Source organism: Lolium perenne, chromosome 7 (genome assembly GCF_019359855.2).
Source record: "Lolium perenne isolate Kyuss_39 chromosome 7, Kyuss_2.0, whole genome shotgun sequence".
In the NCBI taxonomy this organism is placed as follows: Eukaryota; Viridiplantae; Streptophyta; class Magnoliopsida; order Poales; family Poaceae; genus Lolium; species Lolium perenne.
Window position 1 is genome coordinate 95,664,478 of NC_067250.2, and position 24,956 is coordinate 95,689,433.

Consider the following 24,956-nt stretch of genomic DNA (forward strand, 5'->3'; position numbering starts at 1 on the left):
TGTGAGCTGTCTAACATGATCAAGATCATCTATCTGTAATTCTATATGTTGCGTTTGTTGGGATCCGATGAATAGAGAATACTTGTTATGTTGATTATCAAAGTTATATCTATGTGTTGTTTATGATCTTGCATGCTCTCCGTTACTAGTAGATGCTCTGGCCAAGTAGATGCTTGTAACTCCAAGAGGGAGTATTTATGCTCGATAGTGGGTTCATGCCTGCATTGACACCGGGACAGTGATGAAAGTTCTAAGGTTGTGTTGTGCTGTTGCCACTAGGGATAAAACATTGATGCTATGTCTAAGGATGTAGTTGTTGATTACATTACGCACCATACTTAATGCAATTGTCTGTTGCTTTGCAACTTAATACTGGAGGGGGTTCGGATGATAACCTGAAGGTGGACTTTTTAGGCATAGATGCAGTTGGATGGCGGTCTATGTACTTTGTCGTAATGCCCAATTAAATCTCACTATACTCATCATGATATGTATGTGCATGGTCATGCCCTCTTTATTTGTCAATTGCCCAACTGTAATTTGTTCACCCAACATGCTGTTTATCTTATGGGAGAGACACCTCTAGTGAACTATGGACCCCGGTCCAATTCTTTTTACTGAAATACAATCTACTGCAATACTGTTCTACTGTTTTCTGCAAACAATCATCTTCCACACAATACGGTTAATCCTTTGTTACAGCAAGCCGGTGAGATTGACAACCTCACTGTTTCGTTGGGGCAAAGTACTTTGGTTGTGTTGTGCAGGTTTCACGTTGGCGCCGGAATTCCTGGTGTTGCGCCGCACTACATCCCGCCACCATCAACCTTCAACGTGCTTCTTGGCTCCTACTGGTTCGATAACCTTGGTTTCATACTGAGGGAAACTTGCCGCTGTACGCATCACACCTTCCTCTTGGGGTTCCCAACGGACGCGTGTTGAACGCGTATCAAGCAACTTTTTCTGGCGCCGTTGCCGGGGAGATCAAGACACGCTGCAAGGGGAGTCTCCACTTCTCAATCTCTTTACTTTGTTTTTGTCTTGCTTAGTTTTATTTACTACTTTGTTTGCTGCACTAAATCAAAATACAAAAAAATTAGTTGCTAGTTTTACTTTATTTGCTATCTTGTTTGCTATATCAAAAACACAAAAAAATTAGTTACTTACATTTACTTTACTTGATTCATCATGTTTCCTTTTAATTTTACCACAAAAGACATACCGGTAGGACGTGGGTCTATAGTTGGGAGAAATAATATAGAAGAATTCTTCAATCATGTTAGTACCATTGAAAATTTTGAAGATAGACACTTGGTAGACCTTGCGCCTACTTATGAAATTGCTGCTGCGCATTTAGTTCGCCTGTTGGAAACTAAATTTGTTAATCTTAATCCTATAATCCAACACATGTTTCTCACACTTGGTGATATGGAAGAAGGGGAAAAGAAAGATTTTGTTTTAGAAACCCTTCTTAGAGAATTTGGTGGTCTAGCAAGAGAAGCTAGAAAGGTCTTTGCTAAATTTAATATGCTTGGTTCGCATACTAATTTTGTTAGTCTCCTTGAAAAGATGGACATGGATAGAATAAGATACACTAATAATATTGATGATGGTGGGGAGATCAAAGCACCAATACCATGTAAGCTCCTAGCTATGAATGATGCACTAGAAAATAACTATGCTTGGCTTGTTCCTGAAAATCTGTTTGATGAGAGTAGCACGCCTAAGACTAATGAAAAGGGAGATGCTAAAAATTATGTATCTAATATACTATGCCTGGTTGAGAAAACTCCGCACCCCGCTGAGAATGCACCACCCTTCGATAATACTTGATACACACTTTCTGCGCCTAGCTGAAAGGCGTTAAAGAAAAGCGTTATGGGAGACAACCCATGTTTTTACCTACAGTACTTTGTTTTTATTTTGTGTCTTGGAAGTTGTTTACTACTGTAGCAACCTCTCCTTATCTTAGTTTAGTATTTTATTGTGCCAAGTTAAGCCGTTGATAGAAAAGTAAGTACTAGATTTGGATTACTGCACAGTTCCAGATTTCTTTGCTGTCACGAATCTGGGTCTACCTCCCTGTAGGTAGCTCAGAAAATTAAGCCAATTTACGTGCATGATCCTCAGATATGTACGCAACTTTCATTCAATTTGGGCATTTTCATTTGAGCAAGTCTGGTGCCATTTTAAAATTCGTCAATATGAATTGTTCTGTTTTGACAGATTCTGCCTTTTATTTCGCATTGCCTCTTTTGCTATGTTGGATGAATTTCTTTGATCCATTAATGTCCAGTAGCTTTATGCAATGTCCAGAAGTGTTAAGAATGATTGTGTCACCTCTGAATATGTTAATTTTTATTGTGCACTAACCCTCTAACGAGTTGTTTCGAGTTTGGTGTGGAGGAAGTTTTCAAGGATCAAGAGAGGAGTATGATGCAACATGATCAAGGAGAGTGAAAGCTCTAAGCTTGGGGATGCCCCGGTGGTTCACCCCTGCATATATCAAGAAGACTCAAGCATCTAAGCTTGGGGATGCCCAAGGCATCCCCTTCTTCATCGACAACATTATCAGGTTCCTCCCCTGAAACTATATTTTTATTCCATCACATCTTATGTGCTTTTCTTGGAGCGTCGGTTTGTTTTTGTTTTTTGTTTTGTTTGAATAAAATGGATCCTAGCATTCACTTTATGGGAGAGAGAGACACGCTCCGCTGTAGCATATGGACAAGTATGTCCTTAGTTTCTACTCATAGTATTCATGGCGAAGTTTCTCCTTCGTTAAATTGTTATATGGTTGGAATTGGAAAATGATACATGTAGTAATTGCTATTAATGTCTTGGGTAATGTGATACTTGGCAATTGTTGTGCTCATGATTAAGCTCTTGCATCATATGCTTTGCACCCATTAATGAAGAAATACATAGAGCATGCTAAAATTTGGTTTGCATATTTGGTTTCTCTAAGGTCTAGATAATTTCTAGTATTGAGTTTGAACAACAAGGAAGACGGTGTAGAGTCTTATAATGTTTTCAATATGTCTTTTATGTGAGTTTTGCTGCACCGGTTCATCCTTGTGTTTGTTTCAAATAAGCCTTGCTAGCCTAAACCTTGTATCGAGAGGGAATACTTCTCATGCATCCAAAATACTTGAGCCAACCACTATGCCATTTGTGTCCACCATACCTACCTACTACATGGTATTTTCCGCCATTCCAAAGTAAATTGCTTGAGTGCTACCTTTAAAATTCCATCATTCACCTTTGCAATATATAGCTCATGGGACAAATAGCTTAAAAACTATTGTGGTATTGAATATGTAATTATGCACTTTATCTCTTATTAAGTTGCTTGTTGTGCGATAACCATGTTCACTGGGGACGCCATCAACTACTCTTTGTTGAATTTCATGTGAGTTGCTATGCATGTCCGTCTTGTCTGAAGTAAGAGAGATCTACCACCTTATGGTTAAGCATGCATATTGTTAGAGAAGAACATTGGGCCGCTAACTAAAGCCATGATCCATGGTGGAAGTTTCAGTTTTGGACAAATATCCTCAATCTCAAATGAGAAAATTATTAATTGTTGTTACATGCTTATGCATAAAAGAGGAGTCCATTATCTGTTGTCTATGTTGTCCCGGTATGGATGTCTAAGTTGAAGAATAATCAATAGCGAGAAATCCAATGCGAGCTTTCTCCTTAGACCTTTGTACAGGCGGCATAGAGGTACCCCTTTGTGACACTTGGTTAAAACATGTGCATTGTGATGATCCGGTAGTCCAAGCTGATTAGGACAAGGTGCGGGCACTATTAGTATACTATGCATGAGGCTTGCAACTTGTAAGATATAATTTACATGATACATATGCTTTATTACTACCGTTGACAAAATTGTTTCATGTTTTCAAAATCAAAGCTCTAGCACAAATATAGCAATCGATGCTTTTCCTCTATGGAGGACCATTCTTTTACTTTCAATGTTGAGTCAGTTCACCTATTTCTCTCCACCTCAAGAAGCAAACACTTGTGTGAACTGTGCATTGATTCCTACATACTTGCTTATTGCACTTATTATATTACTCTATGTTGACAATATCCATGAGATATACATGTTATGAGTTGAAAGCAACCGCTGAAACTTAATCTTCTTTTGTGTTGCTTCAATGCCTTTACTTTGAATTATTGCTTTATGAGTTAACTCTTATGCAAGACTTATTGATGCTTGTCTTGAAATGCTATTCATGAAAAGTCTTTGCTATATGATTCACTTGTTTACTCATGTCATATACATTGTTTTGATCGCTGCATTCACTACATATGCTTTACAAATAGTATGATCAAGATTATGATGGCATGTCACTCCAGAAATTATACGTGTTATCGTTTTACCTCGCTCGGGACGAGCAGAACTAAGCTTGGGGATGCTGATACGTCTCCGACGTATCGATAATTTCTTATGTTCCATGCCACATTATTGATGTTATCTACATGTTTTATGCACACTTTATGTCATATTCGTGCATTTTCCGGAACTAACCTATTAACAAGATGCCGAAGTGCCGATTCTTGTTTCTGCTGTTTTTGGTTTCAGAAATCCTAGTAACGAAATATTCTTGGAATTGGACGAAATCAACGCCCGTGGTCCTATTTTGCCACGAAGCTTCCAGAAGTCCGAAGAGGAGACGAAGAGGGGCCACGAGGGGGCCACACCCTAGGGCGGCGCGGCCCCCCCCTTGGCCGCGCGGCCCTGTGGTGTGGGGCCCCCGTGCCGCCTCTTGACCTGCCCTTCCGCCTACAAATAGCCTCTGTCGCGAAACCCCGGTCGAGAGCCACGATACGGAAAACCTTCCAGAGACGCCGCCGCCGCCGATCCCATCTCGGGGGATCCAGGAGATCGCCTCCGGCACCCTGCCGGAGAGGGGAATCATCTCCCGGAGGACTCTACGCCGCCATGGTCGCCTCCGGTGTGATGTGTGAGTAGTCTACCCCTGGACTATGGGTCCATAGCAGTAGCTAGATGGTTGTCTTCTCCCCATTGTGCTATCATTGTCGGATCTTGTGAGCTGCCTAACATGATCAAGATCATCTATCTGTAATTCTATATGTTGCGTTTGTTGGGATCCGATGAATAGAGAAAACTTGTTATGTTGATTATCAAAGTTATATCTATGTGTTGTTTATGATATTGCATGCTCTCCGTTACTAGTAGATGCTCTGGCCAAGTAGATGCTTGTAACTCCAAGAGGGAGTATTTATGCTCGATAGTGGGTTCATGCCTGCATTGACACCGGACGATGTGAGAAAGTTCTAAGGTTGTGTTGTGCTGTTGCCACTAGGGATAAAACATTGATGCTATGTCTAAGGATGTAGTTGTTGATTACATTACGCACCATACTTAATGCAATTGTCTGTTGCTTTGCAACTTAATACCGGAGGGGTTCGGATGATAACTTTGAAGGTGGACTTTTTAGGCATAGATGCAGTTGGATGGCGGTCTATGTACTTTGTCGTAATGCCCAATTAAATCTCACTATACTCATCATGATATGTATGTGCATGGTCATGCCCTCTTTATTTGTCAATTGCCCAACTGTAATTTGTTCACCCAACATGCTGTTTATCTTATGGGAGAGACACCTCTAGTGAACTGTGGACCCCGGTCCAATTCTCTTTACTGAAATACAATCTACTGCAATACTGTTCTACTGTTTTCTGCAAACAATCATCTTCCACACAATACGGTTAATCCTTTGTTACAGCAAGCCGGTGAGATTGACAACCTCACTGTTTCGTTGGGGCAAAGTACTTTGGTTGTGTTGTGCAGGTTCCACGTTGGCGCCGGAATCCCTGGTGTTGCGCCGCACTACATCCCGCCGCCATCAACCTTCAACGTGCTTCTTGGCTCCTACTGGTTCGATAACCTTGGTTTCATACTGAGGGAAACTTGCCGCTGTACGCATCACACCTTCCTCTTGGGGTTCCCAACGGACGCGTGTTGAACGCGTATCAATGACATGCGGGACCCATGAGCCAGCAGCTTACTCAACGTTTCAAAGGCGGCATGAGATCGAAAGAAAAAGGCAAGTGACCAAATATGAGGTGCCAAAAACAATCCAAGATTTATTGTACATAGAGGATGACATGCGGGTCCCATTTTGCAGCAGCTGTCAAAAGAAAAAGAAAGTAGCTAGAAATTAGGGGTAAAAAAACTCCAAGAAAGGAAAGCTTTATCGTTCATATAGGCTGACATGTGGGACCTATGAGCCAGCAGAGTCGTCAACGTTTCAAATGCGGCAGGGGATCAAAAGAAAAAGGAAATAGCCAAAAATCGGAGGGTGAAAAAACCCGAAGAAAATGACCTTTTATAGTACATAGAGGATGACATGCGGGTCCCATGAGCCAGCAGGTTCCTCAACGTTTCAAACGTGGCATGAGATCGAAAGAAAAAGGCAAGTGACCAAATATCAGGATCCAAAAATAATTCAAGAAAAGAAACTTGATTGTACATAGAGGATGACATGCGGGTCCCATTTTGCAGCAGCGGTATCACCGTTTGAGAGGCGGCAGGGGATCGAAAGAAAAAGGCAAGTGACCAAATATCAGGAGCCAAAAATAATCCAAGAAAAGAAATTTTTATAGTACATAGAGGATGACATGCGGGTCCCATGAGCCTGCAGGTTCCTCAACGTTTCAAACGTGGCATGAGATCGCAAGAAAAAGGCAAGTGACCAAATATCAGGAGCCAAAAATATTCAAGAAAAGAAACTTGATTTTACATAGAGGATGACATGCGGGTCCCATTTTGCAGCAGCGGTATCACCGTTTGAGAGGCTGCACGGGATCGAAAGAAAAAGGCAAGTGACCAAATATCAGGAGCCAAAAATAATCCAAGAAAAGAAATTTTATTGTACATAGAGGATGACATGCGGGTCCCATTTTGCAGCAGCGGTCTCAACATTTCCAAGGCGGCACAGGACAAAAAGAAAAATGAAGTAGCCAGAAATCAGGGGGTGAAAAAAATCCAAGAAAAGAAAGATTTCAATTGGGCTGCATCTGGACATCTGGGCCTTCGAACTATCCTGCTGGGCCTTTTGACTCGTACAATTTCAGCCCACTCCAAAACAGGAAAGTTTGGATTTTTCTAAAAAAAACAGGAAAGTCCTATGCTTCGCAAAAACACAAAACAAGGAGATTCAACATATAAGTTTGTTTATGTAAAAATAAAGATTTAATTTATCCGTTTGCAATAGCTCAGAGCGAAATACAATGTTTATTGTCTGCAAAATAATCAAGATATCACATGTTTCTTGTACGGGGAGGCTGACATCGGGGACCCATGAGCCAGCAGCGTCGTCAACGTTTTAAAGGCGGCAGGGGATGGAAAGAAAAAATAAACCAAAAATCTGTTGGTAAAAAATCCAAGAAAAGAAACATTTTCGTTTCCGAGAGGATGACATGTGGGACCCATGAGGCAAAGATCCTCAGCGTTAATTGTTCATAGAGGTTGACATGTGGGACCCGTGAGCCAGCAGCGCCCTGAACGTTTTAAAGGCTGCAGGAGATCGAAAGAAAAAATAAGCCAAAAATCGTTTGGTCAACAAAATCCAAGAAAAGAAACATTTACCGTTCTGAGAGGATGACATGCGGGACCCATGAGGCACCAGCATCCTCAACGATTCCAAGGCGGCAGGGGATCAAAGGAAAAAAGGAAATATCCCAAAATTAATTAGGGGTTCAAAATAAATCCATCAAAGGAAACTTTTATTGTTCACAGAGGATGACATGTGGGACCGACCTGCCAACAGCGTAGAGGATGACATGCGGGACCCATGAGCCGGCAGGAGCCAAAGATAATCCATGAAAAGAAACTTTATTGTACATAGAGGATGACATGCGGATCCCAATTAGCAGCAGCGGTCTCAACGTTTCGAATGCGGCTTGAGATCAAAAGAAAAAGAAAGTTGATTGTACATAGAGGATGACATGCGGGTCCCATGAGTCAGCAGCTTACTCAACGTTTCCAAGGCGGCAGGGGATCAAAAGAAAAAGGAAATAGCCAAAAATCAGAGGGTGAAAAAAAACCCAAGAAAATAAACTTTTATAGCACATAGAGGATGACATGCGGGTCCCATGAGCTAGCAGGTTCCTCAACATTTCAAACGTGGCATGAGATCGAAAGGAAAAGGCAAGTGACCAAATATCAGGAGCCAAAAATAATTCAAGAAAAGAAACTTGAGTGTACATAGAGGATGACATGCGGGTCCCATTTAGCAGCAGCGGTATCACCGTTTGAGAAGCGGCAGGGGATCGAAAGAAAAAGGCAAGCGACCAAATATGAGGTGCCAAAAAGAATCCAATAAAAGAAAGTTTTATAGTACATAGAGGATGACATGCAGGTCCCATGAGCCTGCAGGGTCCTCAACGTGGCATGAGATCGAAAGAAAAATGCAAGTGACCAAATATCAGGAGCCAAAAATAATTCAAGAAAAGAAACTTGATTGTACATAGAGGATGACATGCGGGTCCCATTTAGCAGCAGCGGTATCACCGTTTGAGAGGCTGCACGGGATCGAAAGAAAAAGGCAAGTGACCAAATATGAGGTTCCAAAAAAAATCCTAGAAAAGAAAGTTTTATAGTACATAGAGGATGACATGCGGGTCCCATTTAGCAGCAGCGGTCTCACCGTTTGAGAGGCGGCAGGGGATCGAAAGAAAAAGGTAAGTGACCAAATATGACGTGCCAAAAAAAATCAAAGAAAAGAAAGTTTTATAGTACATAGAGGATGACATGCGGGTCCCATTTAGCAGCAGTGGTATCACCGTTTGAGAGGCGGCAGGGGATCGAAAGAAAAAGGCAAGTGACCAAATTTGAGGTGCCAAAAAAAACTCCAAGATAAGAAAGTTTATTGCTCATAGAGGATGACATGCGGGTCCCAATTAGCAGCAGCGGTGTCAACGTTTCCAAGGCGGCAAGGGATCAAAAGAAAAAGGAAGTAGCCAGAAATCAGGGGGTCAAAAAAAATCCAAGAATAGAAAGAATTTTGGTTCATAGAGGATGACATGCGGGACCCATGATCATGCATCGTAAACGGCTCGATCGGAGAGCGTTGAACGAGATGGCGCGATCGAGAAAAAAAACAATGCCAGAGAGGCTGCCATCTGGGCCCTACATCCCTCGGCAGTGCGGATTTGCGTTGACTCGGCCGGCGAACCCGAGAATTCGAGATGCACCACGTCCCGGGCCACCATACGGAACGTTTTGGCCGGTTTCGTCGGGCTAGGTGGCCTCAAAAACGAGAAAAAAAAAACGTTTTGACATGCACAACGGACATACCCAAAATCGTCGGCCATGGTACACCAGCAACCACGGCGCGACTTCAACTTCGTCGGCCATGGCAACTTTTCTTGTAGTGCATACCAGAGAGCAAATGTGCCAAATTTCAGACAGAAATCTGGGCTGAGCAAAGAGATCGAGAAATCTTGAGCTCTTGAGCAGAAACGCGAGTGAGAGAAAGCTGGTGCTGGTTTTTTCGGGAGAGAGAAGAGTGTGGGAGGAAGAGATAAAGAAGTGGGGCAAGGGGGAGCCCACACACCAGGGTGGTGCGCCCCCCTTCCAGGCCGCGCCGGCCTGTGGGGTGCCACCCTAGGGTGCCCCACTGGTCATCCCCAGGTGCTCCCAGGTGCGTCTTCGAAAAATAGGACCAACGGTATAATTTTTGTGAATTTTTGAAAACTTTGAAAAATGCACATTTCTGGGTATTAAGTTTATTATTACTGGACAGAAAAAGATTTTGAAATTTTATACAACTAAGGAACTTTGCAAATCAAAAGTGCTACAGCAAGTAGAATAAGTGGAGGAAGAAAGAAATGTTGTTTACCTCCTCTATGCATATAAAAAGTATTTGTTAACAAGGTTGATCAAGTCTTGCCACCAAATAAATTTTACATAGCATAAGAAGAAATAAACTTCAAATCAATCATGTTACCTTGAATTGTATTGATATGGATCCAATCATAAGATTTTGATATCCTTCTTTAGGCTCATACATAGGACAATCAATAGTTCCAACTTTGATAGTTCTCACGTTAGAAATGGTATTAACTCCACATACTTTATCAATCCTCTTGGGAAAATAGACGGTATGCTCGTTATCATCAACATTGAAAGTAACTTTTCCTTTATTCCAATCAATAACAGCCCCTGCGGTGTTAAGAAAAGGTCTCCCAAGAATAATAGACATATTATCATCTTCAGGCATTTCCAACACAACAAAATCAGTTAATATCAAGCAGTTATTAGTAACTTGAACAGGAACATCCTCACATATACCAACAGGAATAGCAGTAGATTTATCAGCCATTTGCAAAGATATATCAGTAGGTATCAACTTATCTAAATAAAGTCTCTTGTAAAGAGAAAAAAGGCATAACACTAACACCCGCTCTCAAATCACATAGAGCAGTTCTAACATAATTATTATTAATAGAACAAGAAATAGTAGGTATACCTGGGTCGCCCAACTTCTTTGGAACCTTGCCATTGAAAGAGTAATTAGTAAGCATAGTGGAAATCTCCTCATTGGGGATTTTCCTTTTGTTAGTGACAATATCTTTCATATACTTTGAATAAGGAGGCAATTTAATAGCATCAGTCAAAGGGATTTGCAAGAATAAAGGTTTCATCCAATCACAAAATTTATTATAGTGTTCTTCTTCCTTTGATTTTAGTTTCTTAGCAGGAAAAGTCATTTGCTTTTGTACCCAAGGTTCCCTTTCATTACCATGTTTCTTAGCAATAAAATCTTCTTTAGTATACTTTTTATTTTTAACATGCTTCTCAGGTTCATCTTCAACCTATTCTTTATCAGAAGCATCATTCTTATCGTTATCATTATCATTATCATGTTCATTACCACTTTCAGTTTCAGCATCAGAAATAGAAATACTATTAGGATCATTAGCAGGTTCAGAGGATTCTACAACATTTTTATGTTTCTTCTTCTTTTTCTTAGAAGGGGTACTAGTTTCAATTCGTTGAGAATCTTGTTCAACTCTTTTGGGATGCCCTTCAGGATATAGAGGATCCTGGGTAGAGACACCGCCTCTAGTTGTTACTTCATAAGCATGTTTCTCTTTAGAATTATTTTTTAACAAGTCATTTTGCACTTTAGTGAGTTGATCAATTTGAGTTTGAACCATTTGAAAATGTTTAACAAGCATCTTAACATCATTGGAGGTTCTCTCCACAATATCATGCAAATTGCTAATAGCTTGAGAATTTTCCATTAGATGATTCTCTACTCTCATATTAAAATTTTCTTGCTTAACAATATAATTATCAAACTCATCTAAGCATTGAGCAGGAGGTTTCGGATACGGAATATCTTCCCTAGTAAAACGTTGAAGGGAGTTTACCTCAATCATGGATGAAGGGGGAATTATCTCACATATTTCTTCTATGAGAGGTAGATTCTTCACATCTTAGGATCTAATACCTTTCTCCTTAAGAGACTTCTTGGCTTCCCTCATATCTTCATCATTCAATTTAATTAAACCCCTCTTCTTCAATATTGGCATCGGAGTTGGTTCAGGTGTATTCCAATCATCATGATTACGGCCTATTTTAGCCAATAATTCTTCAGCTTCGTCTGGAGTTCTTTTCCTGAAAACACAACCAGCACAACTATCCAAATATGCTCTAGACTCAACGGTTAGTCCACTATAGAATATATCAAGTAAATCATGCTTTTCCAAATCATGTCTAGGTCGAGCCCTGATAAGAGAGCAAAATCTTGCCCATGCTTCAGGAAATTTCTCTCCATCTTCCTGGTCAAAGCTATAAATTTTCTGTAAAGCAGCATGTTGAGCACTAGCAGGAAAGTATTTCCGAAAGAAAACATCAAGCAAATCACCTGGACTTTTAATAGAACCAGGAGGCAAATTATTATACCAAGTTTTAGCATCATCCTTTAATGAGAAAGGAAAAAAAATTAGCAACGAAATAAGTACGCATCTTGACATCATCAGAAAACAAGCTACTCATAGAAGAAAGTTCATTCATGTGTTCTACATCATTTCCCTTTTCAGTACCACAAAAGGGTGTTTTCTCAACAATAGCTATATGAGATAGATCGAGAGAAAAATCATAATCTTTATCCTTAATGCATATAGGAGATGTGGCAAATTTAGGATCAGGAGATAGCTTATGTCTAATAGTATATTGTGCGAGAAACTTTTTAATTTTTCTTGCATCAGCACTAGCATTGCATCTATTAATAAAATCATCATTAAGCTCCACATAACCCTCATCAGGATCATCACTAGAATAATCAAGTTCAGGTGAATTAACAGGTGTAGCAGCATTTTCATTAGGAGTTTTAGCATTTTCAATTTGTCTAGACCTAGCAATTGTAGCATCTAGAAAGGATCCCAATGAACCACTATCATCAAGCACAGCAGAAACATTATCAATATTATGAGAGTTTTCAGATTCAGCAGAAGTACCAGCAAGTGAAGCTTGCGGCGGTGAAACAAGTTGACTTATCACAGATGGTGAATCAAGAGTAGCAGAGGTACTCAGAGCTGTACCTTTTCTTGTAGTGGATGGTAATATGGCGACTTTAGAATCGCGAGATTTACCCATGATGGAGAATTTGCAGCGAACAATATCAATCCAAGTGAACTTCCAAATAAAGCTATGCTCCCCGACAACGGCGCCAGAAAACAGTCTTGATAACCCACAAGTATAGGGGATCGCAACAGTCTTCGCGGGAAGGAAAACCCAATTTATTGATTCGACACAAGGGGAGACAAAGAATACTTGAAAGCCTTAACAGCGGAGTTGTCAATTCAGCTGCACCTGGAAACAGACTTGCTCGCAAGAGTTTATCAGTAGTAACAATTTTATAGTAGTAGCAGTAGCGAAATAAGAGCAGCAGAGTAACAGAGACAGCAGTAGTGATTATAGTAAACAACAAGATTAAAATACTGTAGGCACAGGGATGGATGACGGGCGTTTCATGGATGAGAGAAACTCGTGTAACAATCAAAGCAAGGCATTTGCAGATAATAATAAAGCGGTGTCCAAGTACAAAGCAATCCATAGGCATGTGTTCCGTATATAGTCGTACGTGCTCGCAATGAGAAACTTGCACAACATCTTTTGTCCTACCAGCCGGTGGCAGCCGGGCCTATAGGGAAACTACTGGATATTAAGGTACTCCTTTTAATAGAGTACCGGAGCAAAGCATTAACACTCTGTGAACACATGTGATCCTCACATCACCGCCTTCCCCTCCGGTTGTCCCGATTTCTGTCACTTCGGGGCCTCGGGTTCCGGACAGCGACATGTGTATACAACTTGCAGGTAAGATCATAAAACAATGCATATCATGATGAAACAATAACATGTTCAGATCTGAGATCATGGCACTCGGGCCCTAGTGACAAGCATTAAGCATAAAAAGTTGCAACAATATCATCAAAGTACCAATTACGGACACTAGGCACTATGCCCTAACAATTTTATGCTATTACATGACCAATCTCATCCAATCCCTACCATCCCCTTCAGCCTACAGCGGGGGAATTACTCACACATGGATGGGGGAAACATTGCTGGTCGATGGAGAGGTGTCGGTGGTGATGATGGCGATGATCTCCTCCAATTCCCCGTCCCGGCGGAGTGCCAGAACGGAGTTTCTGGTCCCCGAGACGGAGTTTCGCGATGTGGCGGCGTACTGGAGGGTTTCTGGCGACTTCGACTTCCTGGCTCGCGTTTTTAGATCGAACCCTTTAAGTAGTCCAGAGGAGTGCGTCGGAGGCCAGCCGAGGGGGCCACACACACTAGGGCGGCGTGCCCCCCTGGGCCACGCCGGCCTGGTGTGTGGGGCCCTCGGGCCTCCACCTGGCTTGCCCTTCTGGCTCCGTGAGTCTTCTGGTAAAATAGGCCTTTGGTATAAATTCCGAGGATTTTCCCGAAAGTTGAATTACTGCACAAAAACAAGACACCAGAGCAATTCTGCTGAAAACAGCGTTAGTCCGTGTTAGTTGTATCCAAAATACACAAATTAGAGGGAAAACAATAGCAAAAGTGTTCGGGAAAGTAGATACGTTTTGGACGTATCATCCACCTCCCTCAAGACGGAGGCGCACGCGGCGCGTGGCGGGATCTTGATGCCCGCGCTGCCGGACGCCGCGGAGGTCTGGACGGTGCCGACGATGTCGACCCGGACCTCAATCTTGTTAAGGGCGCCGTGCCATTCGAGGTCGTCCCCTTCCTACCTGTGGGAATAACTAGCGCCAAGGCTGAGCCTCCGTCTCGACTCTCGAGCGCCTCCTACCGCACCTCCTACTCCGCCATGGTTGCTCCTACCACTACCTGCTCTGGGTGGCGGCCGCTGGAGCCACGGAGGCCGACGGCCTCGACCGTGCATCCTACCGCCTGCCTGCGTACTTCTTCTCACTCTACGACAACCACGGCGGCAAGGGGGTGAGGGCCGGTGCGGCAAAGCGTGGCGACACGGAGCTCCGACAGACGGCGGAGCAAGACGCGTGCGACATGATTGCGTTTTTATTTTCTTTTTAGGGTGTTATGTGCAAATTTCCCTGATAGCTGTAATATTTTTTACTGCTATGTGTACATAATGACCATGACGTAGACAGCGCTGCAGCCTACGGGCATCTGCAGCTTTTTTTATTTTCAACGCTAAAGAATACCCCTGGCGAAATGGTAGAAGCGCCGGTGGTAAAGAGGGTCTACCCCCGGCGGTTACGAAAGTGCCACGGTAAGTGCTTACCACCGGCGAGGTGATCGCCAGCGAAGCCGAAAACGCCGGCGGTAAGCCTTTTCAGGTCGCCGGCGGTAAGCCTTTTACTAGTAGTGTTTATGACAACTGAAACTCGGGCATAACTGTGTAAATGTTTAAATGGAGTAAGAATTGGCATAAATTTTGCTACATGGGGCAATCTAGATAATTTTCTACTAAATGGGGTAATTATTGTCACAAATGACAAAATAAGGGGTAAAAAATGGAATTTACTCTAGAAATTATATATTTATCAAAATCTATATCATTAGATTCTAGAGTGGATTGTCTACTTTCACGCATGGATGTGGGTGTTTTCTAAACCGTTGATTTATTACTAGAGATTTCTACTCACCTTGGTAGATGAAACGATTCATTTTTTTTTCCAATCTCAAAGCAAAACTGATGGTGACCGGAACACCCACATCCATGCCTGTAAGTACAAAAGTATTTCCCTATTAGATTCATATCATTGAAATAATTTTTATAAAATATATCTCATTTTTTATTGACAAAAATAATGATCAAAACAATTTTCTTAAATTACGCGCGTGTCTGCTAAACCGATCCGAAGACTGTAGCGAATGATCAAGAGCAACTCTAGCACATCAATCGTAAAACGTGGACTGTTATACTGAAAACGTTTTTCTAGTAACAAATTTTGCAATCACAAACTATAAACAGAAACAACCCCTAAAACTAACTGGGGTCCACTTTTCCTCTTCTTCCTCTTGGCTGCACAGTGGCGCTGAGCTAGGGCAGCTGCCCAAGCTTAGCCTAGAAATTCGATGTAACGTGTGGCAATTTGATAGCCCCTAAAACTAACTGGGTCTTCTTCCTCATGGGTAAAGGCTTGTTAGCTTGTTGTCTTCCCCTATGTCTGCCTGCGGCACGTGCTCGCCCGCGCCAGCCCCTGTGCTCGCCCATGCTCGTTACTCTCTTCAAATTTGGTATCTAGAGAAGGTTGTGAGCCTTTTGAGGTATGGCCCTGATAGCGCCCTATTTTTTTGCGGGGAAGGAAACTGGTATTAATTTCTCGAACTTATAGGAACACCCATCAGAAAACCAAAACAACTCAGCCCTGCAAGAACTGGACCACACCGGCATCGAGGATGTATCGAAGGCGCGCCGCTGCTGCCGCTCCCACTCTAGCCTTGGATCGGAGCTGGCTCCTCCGTAGACGGGAAGTCTTCGAAGCTTGACTCCAGGGAATCTCCATCCATCGCCACCGTCATCGTCGCCGCAAGGAACAACACCAGATTCATCTTCCTCCAGCCACGCTGCCTAGCGGACCGGCCGGACCAAGGAACAAGCACTCCAGGAGCAAGGAGTGCTGGGAAGTCGACGAACCTGCGCCGGAGCTCTGTGGAACGCCGCCGCCGGAGGGGAAATCCGCCGACATCAAACCGCCCGCCGGCAGCACCTCCACCTCCGAGAAGCCGCTGGCAAGGGCCCTAACAAGCCCTACACTATGTATACGCCCGGATCCGGAGATCCCCCACCCTCCCGCTGCCGGAGCAGCCGCCGGAGGTGAGGAAATCCCACGGATCACGGGCGGCGAGGTGGGTTCGTTGGGGAAGGACCAAAAAAATCGCCTCTCTACACTGTAGAGGGGTGTCGGTCTGTCCAAGGTCGGAAAGTCTGATAGCGCCCTATTGACCTGAATGCTTGAATTTCTGACCTCACTATATATCTATCTATCTATCTATCTATTCTATTATATTATTAAAATAACAAACAACCAATGGTGTAGATAAGCTAGGCATAATCAAGTCAATAACAACGGACAAGATTAAAAAGTGCCGTCCGGCCGGTTACGATTTTGACATGCGCGTATACAGTGTTTTTCTCCCTCACGAGTCACGTCTACACCATGTACAAGAAAGATTACCTTTGCAGGTATATATATAGAAGGAAAAAGTCATCTTCCCGGAGGAAACCTAATGTGAATCCCATTGAAACTCTGATCGCCGCCGCCTCTCCTATATAGCCGTCGTAGCCCCCGCTCCGCACGGCTCTCTTCCGTCGCGTCTCCTTTTCCTATCGATCCTGGGTGCTATGACGCTGCACTTCTCATCCCGGCGTCCTCTATGTATTGTTCACATACCGTCGACACCATCCCAATACTAGCACGAGCAGGTCCCCTCTCGGCGTTCTGCCAACGGTCTTGATGCCCAATCAAGTAGATCACCCTGTGCTAGATCGACCAGAAAGCAGGGAGGTTGGTCGCATCAAGATGCATGAGCAGATATGGTTTCGCGAGATCAGGCGTCACCAGCGTTCATGTTTGCAGTCAACAGTCACGGCGGCCGGATTCTTAGGAAGACAGTTGTTCCTATCCTTTTTGAACATCGCTGGGAAGTAATCGAACATTCTTTTCCTATGTCTGTGTCAATCTTGCAGGGCTGATTAGTCCGGCAGTCAGGCTGCATTATGAGAAGCGTCCAATTGATTTGTGTTAAAACTTTACACCAGTGGCTCTGGTAGGCATTGCAGTTGAGAAAATTTGTTTGTGCCTGAGATTTTAGCAGGGAATACAGACGAATGGGCAGAGAAAGTGGATTTTTAGAGCAGGTGCTTGTTGAGAGCCCGTATCCACACCATGTATACTGCATCAAAATCCTGCTAATTCTTTTTGTTCCCCTCTCAAACAATTTCTCATTTTTGTATCTCTCACACCCCACATTCTTTGAAGTCGAAAACTTGCAGATCACTTAAACATAACAATTGGAATGTGGGAAAATATTTTGGATTTTTTATGTCATTATCTATACATGTATCTCAAGAATTTGTTTTGAATTTTAAATAATTTAAAATTTAAATTTGCACAAAAAAATTCTAAACTATTTTTCCTCCATTCTATTTGTTGTTTTTTAGTGATTTGCAAAAAATCTAATCAAAATATTGTATAATTTGAGAGATAGAAAAAAGAAAAAGACAAAAAAATGAGAAGGTGCGTGGAGCGCACCTGCTCCACCACACTTTCAATATTCATCTGGAGTACTCACATGTTTTCTGGCAATAGAAGAATCACCTAGGTTATTAACTAAGCTAATACACTCTTTTTTCTCCTGCTGTTTCAGGTATGTGATTACTATATATGATTAGTCATATCCGAGAATTGGGAGGCCCATGCTTTCCACAGGAATGAGGCAAGTTTAGATATTTGATATCAATTTATATGATGTGGAAGCCCATTTGGGTCATTCTTCCCAGGCCACCATTGTCAATTATCTGGAGCATTGGGGCTTTATCATCAATAGGTCAAACTATTAAATAGTCTGTCGGTTCCTAAACTCAACTTACTTTTAGATTTAGCGAGTGTGTTTTTCGTAATGTTAGCTATAACTGCTTTCCATGCTAATAAAAATAGGATGGAACCTTTTTACGATTTTCTTTGATATTTACAAAACTGTATACAACAAGTGGCAAAATAATGCATGCTAGATTTTATTGGTCAATCAATAAAGGTAGGGCTCCTCATTTTTGTACCCTATTTCCTTGTGACATAGTTACATGAACTTTTCCTTAAATGTTAAATACTACTCCCTCCGTTCTTTTATATAGTGCCTATAGATTTTCGGCATTTGTTTCAGCATATAAGGTTTTAGCTTAGCTTTTTTTCAATTACCCCTCCCCGTTCAGCTCCCAAATCGTTCAGCTCCCAAAAATTGTTATGGTAAGTTAGAAAGATATGGATTTACCAAATTTTACGTTGATCTCAAATCGTTCAACAAGGGGTCTTGTGTAAAAAATACTCTTGCGCTAATTTTCGTGCCAAAAAACAATAGGCACTATAGAATGGAACAGAGGGAGTATATAAAGTTAATATGGGTGCTACTTCACTAGAATTTTATTTCGACTTTCTTACGTAGAATACATCTTATACCTCACAGTTTGGCATGTTTTAATTATATCGCAAAGAAACATGTTGCAATCTTATTTATTTTAGTAATGCATTTGATGGTCTTCCTTTGGGCAAATATTGCTTCCCCTATTTCATTGCGTAATACACGGAGAAAATATAAGATGCTTATTTATTTTATACTTCTCTTGCCTTGAGAGTAGAATTTCTTAGCAGGTGGAAATGGCATGTATATCTAGCTTACTCGGAATGGCGTTTTAATTCCAGTGACAAATATGAGTACTATAGCCCCAACCGCAACAAAAAAAATGTGCAGTTTCCTTTACGAAATTCACACCAGCTATTAGTATGGATTTTTTTGAACTCCGTGTAGAGATTTGTGGTTGTGGTGCTGTTTCTTACCTGTTAGGAAGTAATATTTTATTGGCCCTCCACCTCTCCTTTGGAAGTTTTTATCTGCAGTCATTTGGTAAAAAAGTGATATATTGATCTGTTGGTGAACGGATTCTACGTATGAACAAAAGGAAACCAATTGTCTCTTTAAAACAAAAAAAAAACATTCGCATGTAGGTCAGAGATAAAATAGAAAAATATAAACCGTATATTACTTCCCTCGAAAAGGAGATCAGCATATGGGATATTTTTTAAATGCCATATCGTGTAAAGTATATATAAAAACTCCTAGGTGAATATAATTCTCTTTATGTAATTCGTAATTAGAACTAACAATACGTTTTTGATGTAGAGTCCATAAGTAGATCAAACTATTAATGCACGCCAGATGGAAATTTATTGTTGTATTTATATGTAAAATTCAACCTAGAACTAAAAAATGAAATAAAGTTAAAACTAAATTAAATAATCATTTTCATCATGCACTCACTATAAATAAATTATATATGACTTAGCTAGAAAATAAAATAAATTACAACAAGACTAGCATGCGTAGGAGCATACGAGTGTCTGGCGTTGTTTCTTTTTAGGATTCATACTGTGTTTACTTACATATAGAATAACATGATATTTGTCTCTGAAGTTTTAATAATTAAACATACTAATGGTGAAAAAATTGTGAAATGGATAAAATATGAACATTAAAATGGACATGTATAAGAACATATAGTACATCTAGCCGCGCATATGCGTGGGCCGCCATTGCTAGTTCTAAAATAAATAGGCTTTCCTATCCTCTTGAGGTTCTTTATGCCCTCATACATTGATTGCTATACAGAATTTAGCATAAATTACTCCACTGCGAGTTCCGCTCTTCTCCATGATGATTATGGCAAGTTTCACTTCATAAGGACCTCCAAGTTTGTCACTAATTGCTCAGAAATCGGTCACAATCGAACCTCCTCATCGAGAATCGAAGATTGACAGAGCGATTAAGTCTCCTTCTCGTGGAATCGAGAGCGATAGTTTTCGGCGCCAACAAGAGCCTTGACTCGTTTCCAGTTCACCTAGAAAGTCTACCAAAAAATGGTTCTATGGATACTCGCTTATGGTATGCGCACTAGTAGAAAACATGGCTTTCGTCCGTAGCACGCTGAAGCATTAATCTCGGTCGCGTTACGAATCGGGACTAATGTGAGTATTAGTCCCGCTTTGAACGGCTAGGATGCCGAAAAGTTTTAGTCTCGATTCGTAACGGGACCTTTAGTTCCAGTTGGAGACACAGGGACTAAGAGGTTGCGGTGGGCTGTCTCGTGTGCGAAAACCTTTAGTCCCGATTGGTGTTACAAACCGGGACTAAAGGTCTAGTTCTGCGTGTTATGTGTACAAAATTCTTGAATTAATTTTTTTTTGTTCCGCGTGATATAATATCTACATATGATACTATTATCATCTCTTTTATTATTAATTGATCAGACACTTTATAAATAGAAAATTTACACTGTAGGGACTTCCCCTACTGTTACACTGTCAAAATTTTTTGAACTGACACATCAGTTTTTTGCATGCATGCAAAATACCTGATACTAGCTATGATACTCTCATTGTGGGTAGTCTTAAACTAGTCACAATAAGAGTGTCATATGTAGTATCATGCTCATGCATGTTCGCAAAAATCAAATATGTCACACCAATTAATGAGGAGATATGTGAAGAAGGTATCATAGGTAGATACAGTTTTATAGCACCGAAACCTAGAAAACTTGATGACAAATACACCATATCGACAAATTTGCATTGCGATTATACAAAACATTAAATATGATGGAACTATAATACTAGGCATTATAGGGGTGGTATCATAAACTAGTATCATGTGCATGATAGCGTATGATACTTTTTATTGTGACTAGTCTTATAGTAGTACTAACCAAGGAAAATAATTACTAGATGGATTAGCTATTGAACCATCGTTATTGCAGCATTAGCGCTAGGATTGTGTGAAGCAGCTAGATGGACACTTACCTTGTCAAACATTGAAGATGCTACCAACAGATTTGAGAGAATAAATAGGGCCTGGAGCCCTGAAGGGACTGCCACAGTTACAATGAAAAGCTAGTAGACATGAGAGAAAACTTTAGCCATACTTCAGCCGCATCAAGGATTTTGATTTTTTGAATGAGATAAGCTTCTTGTCTTTTTAAAAAAAATGGATAACCCTGTCATCTACATCGGTTGATGCACAAAACCATCGTAAGTTCCTTGTATGCAGTTTCTTTTGATTTCTTCGGGGTAGGCTGATATGATTATTTTGATTTCTTCGGAGTAGTGTTGATTTCCAGGATACATAATAGGTAGTAGGTGAGCTTAATTGGTTACTGTTAGCATGCTTTAAATGACATATGATCGTGTATGAGCTAATGCAAAAGGAGACATACTCTTGCGGTTAGGGATTATAAGGCTAGAGAGCCAATTTATAAGAATTTAAAAAAATTGCAGTAGTGTTGCATGCATGAGAGAGAAGTGGAAAAAAATGAACACACATTGAGGAAGAGAGGATAATACTCCATCCTACCCATTTTATGTTGCGCATATTTTTTCGTGCAATTTAAACTGTGCAAAATTTAACCAAAAATATAGATAATAATACAAAGAACTATGAAAAATGCTATAATATAAAAATGTGTTTCATAAAAAATCTAAAAATATAATTCTTTGTTGTATATGTTTATGTTTCTTATCAATATAGATGATAAAACTTTATGAAGTTCGGCTTTGACCAACCCTTATTTGCAACATATTTTGGGCAGGAGGGATTAAATGAGATAGACCTTAGGGCACGTACAATGGGGTGACGTTAGCCTTTTCTTAGAGATGCCACGTCAGATTTTTGCTTAGTTGGAGGAGAGAGAATGAAGGGAGAGAAGGTTGTCTTCCCTTAGCTAAGAGATCATCCCTTAGAAAACAAGGGAAGGCATTTTCTCCATTGTACGACATGTCTTTCCTTAGCAACATAATTTCCTACCAATTTTAATTGATTACCATTAATTGCTAGGGAAGACTATAAGAGATAACACGTTGACTTATATTTTTGTCAGCTCTAGATGATGTGGCGGTATAAGGGAAAGCGTGCCTTCTCTACCATTGTACATACCCTTATAATCTCTAACGAATGTAAAAAGCTCTCCGGCCTTGTAATACCAAATGGTGGGAGTACTAAAATGCGAGTGGGTACACAGGATAAGGCTAGGAACACCGGTGTAGAGTTGATTTTCGTTCAGAAGCATCAAAGACTATGTATTACTTAAAGGTAGACTACTACTCAAAATCCAGCTTGATTTGAACGTTTTGGTCTGTATGGTTTGGATGAAGCGGGTATTTAAGCAACGACCTTGATTTGAAGAACTCAAGATACATGTACAATTTTATATTTTGCGGGGATTGAAAACCTAGCTCCAAACGACACTAGAAAGTTCAAGTGGGAGTTTTTAGATTGGCAACCGTCCCATGGCATGACTACTGTTCCAAATGAGGATGCACAAGAGAACCTACCGCGTGCATGAACTAGAATACAAGAACGGGTCATGTTCTCAGTTCTTCTATCTTAGGTTTCTGGAGTAGTGATAGATCTTGATGAATATTATTGAGGGCGTCGAGCAAGTGGAGGAGGCAAAGAAGATAAATTATACTAGAAGTTTTTATAAGGAGGCCGGGGGGCAATGGCCGTCTCTGTCCCTAGGCAAGCTCCGTCACTATCCCGAAGTCTAGTGATTCATTCAAGGGGCATATGACGAATTTGGAGATCTACAACCACATGCATGTTTGCCACGGGATGTTGGCATGGTAAGTAATTATCTCTTACGTCTGTTGTATAATAATTAGCAAATGATGTAAATAAATATTATATTATTACATCCTTTAATATTGTCTGAATAGGCCCCACGCCTAGACGATAATGATTATTGCTATATGTGATGTATGAGGAGCTGCTAATTGTTGTTGATGGGTGCTGATGAGAGGGTGAGTGTCCCTTAGCAGACATCTTTCCGAAATAAGAATCTAGGTCTAACACAATCGAAGTTAAGTCATCGTACATTAAATTAAAGGGCACGTGTTCAGATTTCAGTCGATTTTGATTTAACTAAATCTCATTGCGGTAATATCATAATGTTCCAGTTACCACTTAGTTACAACTCATGTGTAACTCATAGGCTAACATGAATCTCAAAGCAAATTTAACACTCAGTTGCAATCTAGGTGTAACTAGAGGAATCTTAGTTGCTATTTACTTGCAACTAAGAAATTCTATGTTGCAACCCACTTTTAACTCATATCAGCACGAACGGCGAGGAAAATCCAATAAGTAAAGAGTTGACTAAGACTTATTATATCTGGTGCGCAAGAAAATTAGACATTTCCGTAGGTTAAAGAGTTTTGATACAACTTTTCACGGGATAAACTGGAACACATGTTGTATTAACAAAGGAAAATAGCTACTATTTATATTTACATATTTACCACCTGGCCGTAACGGTTTTTATTTTTGAGAGACTGTAACAGTTGTTTATGCATGCGATGGTCTCTAGTTTACCACCACGCACCATCTGCCACAGGTACGGACGGTCGAGAGACTAGTGTGTATTCGATCAGCCCACCGATATTTCGATGATAAGAATGATGTAAAAAGTACTGATAGAGCAAACACCACCACGTGCAGGACAGAGCTGCTACCTTTTAACCCTCAGATCGCAACTTGTCTACAAAATAAATAAAAAACGTCATGCAGGCAAGTGCTGCCATGCCGCTTTACTCGTGTAACTAAACTCCTTTATCATTGCTGCTGGTGAGCTTTACGTAATCGGGTGCAAATCATGCAAACTTTGAGCATCTCTAGCCGCGTCCCCAAACAACATCGGATCAAACGTTTGTGAGATATGTTTTGTTCGTATCGTGTTTGGAGGACGTCGCTCCCCAGCCGCGTTTCCCAAACGTCGTCCCCAAACTTTTTTATAGGATTTTCGAAAACACAACCATTTATTAAACCTTTGATCCTCCACATATGATCAACGAGATCATGTTGAAGTTGCTCGTGAACTTTGGTGTCACGGATCTCAGCGTACATGGCGAGAAAATCATTAAAATCTGCAGGCAACTCATGATCAACCTCCGCAAGAAGGCTCTAACACTCATAGGGACCAACATGTGTCCTGACATTATTCTTGCGGTCATCCTCGATGATCATATTGTGCATGATCACACAAGTCTGCATCACCTCCCACATTTGGTCGTGAGACCAGCTTAGAACAGGGTACCGAACAATTGCAAATTGAGCTTCAAGCACACCAAATGCCCGCTCGACATCCTTCCTGCAAGCCTCCTGTCGCAAAGCAAAGTGGCAATTCTTCTGACCTGATGGAGCCAAGATTGTTTTGACAAAAATGATCCATTTTGGATATATACCATTGGCTAGATAATAACCTTTGGTATATTGGTGGCCATTGATCTCATGGTTGCATGGTGGAGCATGCCCTTCCACTAGTTTGCTGAACATTGTTCGATCCCACCATGCCAAAGAAATAATGTCAAAGCCACATGTCATAATCTGCCACAGCTTCAATCACCACACTGCAATATTTTTTTTGACACCTTCACCGTAGGGAAATCCCCTAAGTTGTATTATATATATATATATATATATATATATATATATATATATATATATATATATATATATATATATATAACAAAAAAAAACTGTACAAGAGGCAAGAGAGTTGCCCCTAAAAGAGAGGTTTACATCAAGGTGGCTGGAAAGAAACTAAAAAAGACATAAGAAGAATTAACCAAAGATGTCTAGTAACCACGCAAGAAGGGGCTGAACTGCAGAT

The 24,956-nt window shown here is 41.0% G+C and overlaps 1 protein-coding gene across 1 annotated transcript in view; it reads left to right on the forward strand.

The window, feature by feature from the left end:
- Positions 1–17,219, forward strand: part of LOC127315822 (uncharacterized) — a 90,912-nt gene extending 73,693 nt beyond the window's left edge. The window contains exon 4 of the mRNA XM_071823977.1: positions 17,214–17,219. Coding sequence (XP_071680078.1) covers positions 17,214–17,219 — 6 coding nt within the window. The remainder of the gene's footprint in view (positions 1–17,213) is intronic.
- Positions 17,220–24,956: the final 7,737 nt, after the last annotated feature.